General features: G+C 32.7%; 1 protein-coding gene across 1 annotated transcript in view; it reads left to right on the forward strand.

Moving 5' to 3' along the window:
* The first annotated feature begins 3,907 nt into the window (after positions 1-3,907).
* Positions 3,908-5,782, forward strand: part of LOC111918782 (oligopeptide transporter 7) — an 8,111-nt gene continuing 6,236 nt past the window's right edge. The window contains exons 1-2 of the mRNA XM_023914409.3: positions 3,908-4,752; positions 4,912-5,009. Of these exons, the coding sequence (XP_023770177.1) occupies positions 4,195-4,752; positions 4,912-5,009 (656 nt within the window). The 5' untranslated portion in view covers positions 3,908-4,194. The remainder of the gene's footprint in view (positions 4,753-4,911; positions 5,010-5,782) is intronic.

Consider the following 5,782-nt stretch of genomic DNA (forward strand, 5'->3'; position numbering starts at 1 on the left):
CCAAAGGCGAAAATTACAACAATGACACTAGGGCTCCTTTTGCACACTTTCTTGAACTTAGGGACCAAAATGCAACATAATGAAATTATTGGTTAGAAATTAGAAGTACCTTATCATCGGGATGTTACAAGTTGTTTAATAACTGATTTCCAGGTTGTTCTTCGGATCGAGGAAAAGCCCGCGCATGACTATACTCGCATCGAAGGCGTTTGTTTTAAGACTATCGCTAAAACACTTTTTTAAATAAATGTATGATAATAGCTTTTGTATAGGTTGTAAGACTTATATTTTAATAAATAAAATGAAAATTTGCCTTGAAATTTAGGACGTTACAGACTTTGTGAGTGTGCATATAACTTTGGGGTTCCTTGCAATGTAAGGCAGTTAGGCGTTCTTTTCTTGGATACTTTCCTACGATGACTAAGTGAGACACTTTTCACTTTGTGACTTATGACTTGTTAGGTTGGACATATGAGAATGTTTTTTTAAATGGTGAGATATTGATTTTGACTTTAATGATGTGTTTTTATTATGAATATAATGATGCTATTTTGTTTTTGGTTATATTATAGATAATAATTTATGACTTATTTGGGAAATATCGTGTTTTATCAATGATTAAGGACTTAAGAGTTTTTCAAGGAATTAATGACTTTCCCAATTGTAGATGAATTTAGAGTTAACTTTTACCAGGGGTCTTCTATAAATAATTTTTAGGGATTTGCCATTGATTAACGAGAATGTGCAAAGTCTCTTGACTTTAAACGTGTGAAATTCCAGTATTACTTACTAGGCATTCTCAATGCCTAACCAATATTTTGACATGTATTCACGTGATAGTTGCTAATAAAGACTTAGAAGATGACTTGGATATTTAGAAGTTTATTTGGTTGTGTGGTTTTTTGAACTTATGTAATGATGCCATAATTGTTTCACATTCTTAATACCTAAGATTTGATATTACTAAACTTGTAATTCAAATACTATAGGGCCGGTCCATAGGTTTACCATGTCCTGGGCGAAAGGACTTAATGATGCCTCCTTTTAATCTTAGCAAACATATATACAATATATCATTATAAACAAAAATGTGCCACATTCTTTATTCAAAAGTATTTTGTCCAAACAAAAACCAAAAATTTGCAAAAATCATTTAAAATAATGTCTTCGTTTTGTCTTTTGACACAAAAGCACATCTATACAAAAATCACATATAATAAGTGTCTTTTTCATGTTCATGATCGAAGTAGTTGGAAATTTTGAATAAAGATTTGATAAATGAAAAGCAAACAAAAATGAAATTTTATACTCTAAAATCTAAATTGACTCTAAAAACCAAATAACTACCCTTATCCTATTAGTAATTTAGAAATTTTAAATTAATAGATTATAGGTATCTTAAGTGTACTTCATAAATGGATTGTCGGTGCATTCAGTATTTTGTAGAACAAAATCACCCTTCCATATAACCTTTTATAGTTTAATAAAAAGTATTTTGCAAGAATGTAAAAAAAAAAAAAAAAAAAAAAAAAAAAAAAAAAAAAAAAAAACACCGACAACTATTTTTATCAATTTTACAAATGAAAAAAAGAAATTTTTTTACAAGTGTTTTATAAGTATTACAAGAGAAACAAAACCACCAACAACAATTTAATACAAACAAAAAAAGAGCTTAAAACAAAGCAGAAAAGTTACTGAGCAGGAGCAATCCTAAACTTCATGAACCCAAAAATGGCAATGAACTTTGTGGGATAACCTATAAAAGGCAATTTACTTTGAGGGAAATTTTACTAAGCAAAAGATTAGCAACAAATATTACTCACAACCAACAAGGAACTGCGTGGATTAACCACCAAAAAAACAATGTACTCGAGGGGAAATCTACCAAACAAGAAATTCAGTAAATACAAAATCACATCAGCCTAAAGCCCCAACAAACCACTAGAATGATAGATTTACTTTGAGGGATTATCACCAATACACAATGTATATGAGGGAATCGACCAAAATAGATTCCATACACACAAACAATTAGAATAATATGCATTAATTTCACCAATACATAAACTTGTAACGAAAATACAAATTTTGCACATAGCTCAATAAAGAAAATATAGATTCTCTGAAAACAAATAAAGTCTCAAAATGTATATGTATTAAATTAGACCTTAGATAATGGATAAACAAACACAATCTCATATAAAACTATTTTTTATAATCAAAAAACAAAAAGAAAAAAATATCAAGAACTTTATTTAGCTCTAGAGAACCATGCTTAAATATATGAGATGAAAGAGAACTTATTTGAATCATCTTCCCCAGAACCCATCTCCTCATACGCCTCATCTTCTCAACTTCATTTATTAGTTGTGTTGCTTAGGAGACCGAGAATTCAAAAGCGTGCCAAATATAACTTGCAAATTGAAATTCCCGCCTTCAGTTTTATTAGATCTTCCTAGCGTGTTGCCTTTTTCATTTGGAAAGTGGTATGGACTACAACTTTTAGCGAATGAAAAGCCTTAGCCCAAATGACCTACCAATAACAGGCCTCAGAAATTTGATGCCCCATTATAAGTTGCTATCCTGGGCTATGGCCCAGCTCGCCCTAGGCTTGGGCCGGCTCTGTATGTGACCTTCTTTCCACAAATGACAGTTATAAAATGATAAATGATTTAAACATTGAGTAAAAAAGAAAAGGTGTTTTAGATATGATATCAGAACATTTGTTTAAGTTGACTACGTATTAGAATTAATGTTTATATTTGAATTATAGGTGCTCTATATGTATTTGAATACTTTAAGGCAGCTCACTTACCTTAGTTTAGAAAGTGAGATTTTATGTGTTTAGGTTTCTAATAATTTAATTATTAGATTAGAACTAACATGTAAAATTTTTGACAATGGGTTTAGGTTTCTAATTGTAAACCTACCACCGAAAGAAAGGGTTTTGGCTTTCCACAAGATGAGCTTAGCCTTGAACCTATCTACCTTAGGGGTCAGTTCTTGTCAAGTTTCATGTTTTCCCTAATTTGTAGACCAAGACAAGTAAACAAGAATTTTGAGGCCTCATAAATCACAATTGAGATGATTTTCCAAGTTCGTGATTTGAACATCTTTTGTCTCGATACCAAAAACTTTGGTTTTATTATAAATGACATTTAACCCAGAGGATAGGTAAAAGCATCGAATAATTCTCTTGATATTTAGGATGTTAACCGGTGACCATTCTCCTAAAATCATAATGTCATCAGCATATATAAAATTGGACTGAATCGGACCATTATTAGGAAGGGATAAACCATGGAAAATATCTTTTTCACAAAGAGTTTTCATTACCAAATGCAAATGATAAACAAGAAATGTAATATAGTGTCTCCTTGTCTAAGAGTATCCACAATGCAACTAAGTATAAGAGTTGAATATGATGATGATTATGATTGAATAAGAGTTGAATGGAGTGTGGGTGATGACATTGAGTAGAGTTGAATGATCATTGAATGGTTCAATAGAAGGAATAAAATGGTGATTAGGATTGAATACATGTTTAATGAGTTATAAGTGGTGTTGTATAGATATTTAATGGATGATATGACAATACATAGAACTCTATATGCCCTTACACCTCACTTTAAGGGGAATTCTTAGGGGGTAATTAGGACCCGTTGACTAACATTAATGCCCTTCCAGATGCAAGGCTCCTCAAAATCCACCTTATCCAATGAGATCTAAAATTCATACGCATGTACAACGAGATAAAGCACACAAAGCAAAAATAGACTAAGTTGGAAATTAAAGATTAGTGTAATTCTCATATATATTGTTGGTCTTTGTAATTGTATTCATGCATTTTGCTTCTTGCTAATTACTTACGATTTTTAATAAAACTAGATTTATCTTTTTTTTTTTAATATAGAATTTTGCATCCGTCCATCTCATACCCTTTTTGCATAACCGGGATATTCAATTGGTTGATGTGGCCTGTGGGTCACGTGGTAATCAACCGCGGTTATTGGAGTTGAAAATGAAATCATGTTGTGTTGTTAGGTGGCTCTTCTTCAATCCTAAATCCTCAATCTCATACATACTTTTCTCTTTTTACGAATTTCATTCTTAATTATTTTGCTGTTTAAAATATCTCCTGCATCGAAATTAGAAGCCACCAAACCAAAAACAACCAAACTTTCAACTTCACAAATGGAAGAAAATTCTTCCGATGAGATCCGAGCTCCGCTCATACAACCTGTCTACAACGACGGAGATGCCTCTCTTCCGTCGTCCTCGTCACCGACGGACATGACAGGACTGAAGAAGATGGAGGAGGAGGAGAATTCTCCGATCAAGCAGGTGGCGTTGACCGTACCTACCACCGACGATGCATCCCTTCCAGTTCTCACCTTCCGAATGTGGGTCCTCGGGACGCTTTCCTGCGCCCTTTTGTCTTTCCTCAACCAGTTCTTCTGGTACCGAACCGAGCCTCTTAGCATCACCGCCATCTCCGCTCAGATCGCCGTCGTTCCACTCGGTCAACTCATGGCGGCCAGAATCACTGATCGTGTGTTCTTCAAAGGGTCACGTTGGGAGTTCACCATGAACCCTGGCCCATTCAATGTGAAGGAACATGTGTTGATCACCATATTTGCAAACTCGGGGGCAGGGACTGTGTATGCGATTCACGTGGTTACAGGTGTGAAGATCTTCTACAAACAGCAGATGACTTTCTTTGTATCATTGATCGTTGTTCTTACCACTCAGGTATCATCATCATCATCATCATTAATTCCTCCATAATTGTGCTCAAAACTTGATAACATAAACAGATAAGTAAATCTAGATCATGGAGATTGTTTGGTTTAGATAATTATACATGGTGTTTGATTGAATCTGATGAAGAGGAGTGGTGGATGTGATTAGGTGCTGGGGTTTGGATGGGCTGGAATATTCAGAAGGTATCTGGTGGAGCCAGCTGAGATGTGGTGGCCATCTAATCTCGTCCAAGTTTCGTTGTTCAGGTAATTAACCACATCTTTAATATTTAACCATATTCATTAGATACTTTAATTAAGAAATAACAAAAATTGGATTCAAATTTTAATATTAAGCAGGGTTGAAAAGGTTATAAAATTTCTATACGTATTAAAAAATGATTATGTATAAGCCAATAGCTAATTAATAAGTCAAAAGATGTGGGAAGCTAAAAAATATATACGTATTGAAAATTAAATTATTGTGTGTATATAAAGAAGATGACAATTATTAATACTCGTGTTCGTCATGTGGAATGGGTTCACTTTGTTTAGTACAATTGAATCGTGAAAGAGATGATGATCATTTACTTCATTTAAAAGAAAAATGTTATTATACTCACTCATATAAATTATCAAAATTATAGGATACATACTATTTCATTCTCACTCTAAAGGGTAAAATTTCCCAAAATATAATCAGAATTGATTTGCATTTTCATGATTAAATGATATTTTATTATTATACTACTGTTACTATTTACTTTTATATAAATAACTTTATAAAAATTTATGATTCTTAACAAAACTATAACAAAGGCAATTAGGCAAAAGTTTTAACACTACAACGGCCTCATATATATGATCAATACAAAAATTGTAACCGAACCAAAAACATAAAACCTACGAAACTGATCTTGTTTTTAAATTGAAAAAATCGGTATTGTTTGACGGTTTTTCATTTTAATTTTGGGGTTTCGGATATCTTTTACACCTTAATATCGGTAATATTGAAAATACTCCTTCACTTTCTTAAAGTA

The sequence above is a fragment of the Lactuca sativa genome, chromosome 3 (genome assembly GCF_002870075.4).
Source record: "Lactuca sativa cultivar Salinas chromosome 3, Lsat_Salinas_v11, whole genome shotgun sequence".
NCBI classification, from domain to species: Eukaryota; Viridiplantae; Streptophyta; class Magnoliopsida; order Asterales; family Asteraceae; genus Lactuca; species Lactuca sativa.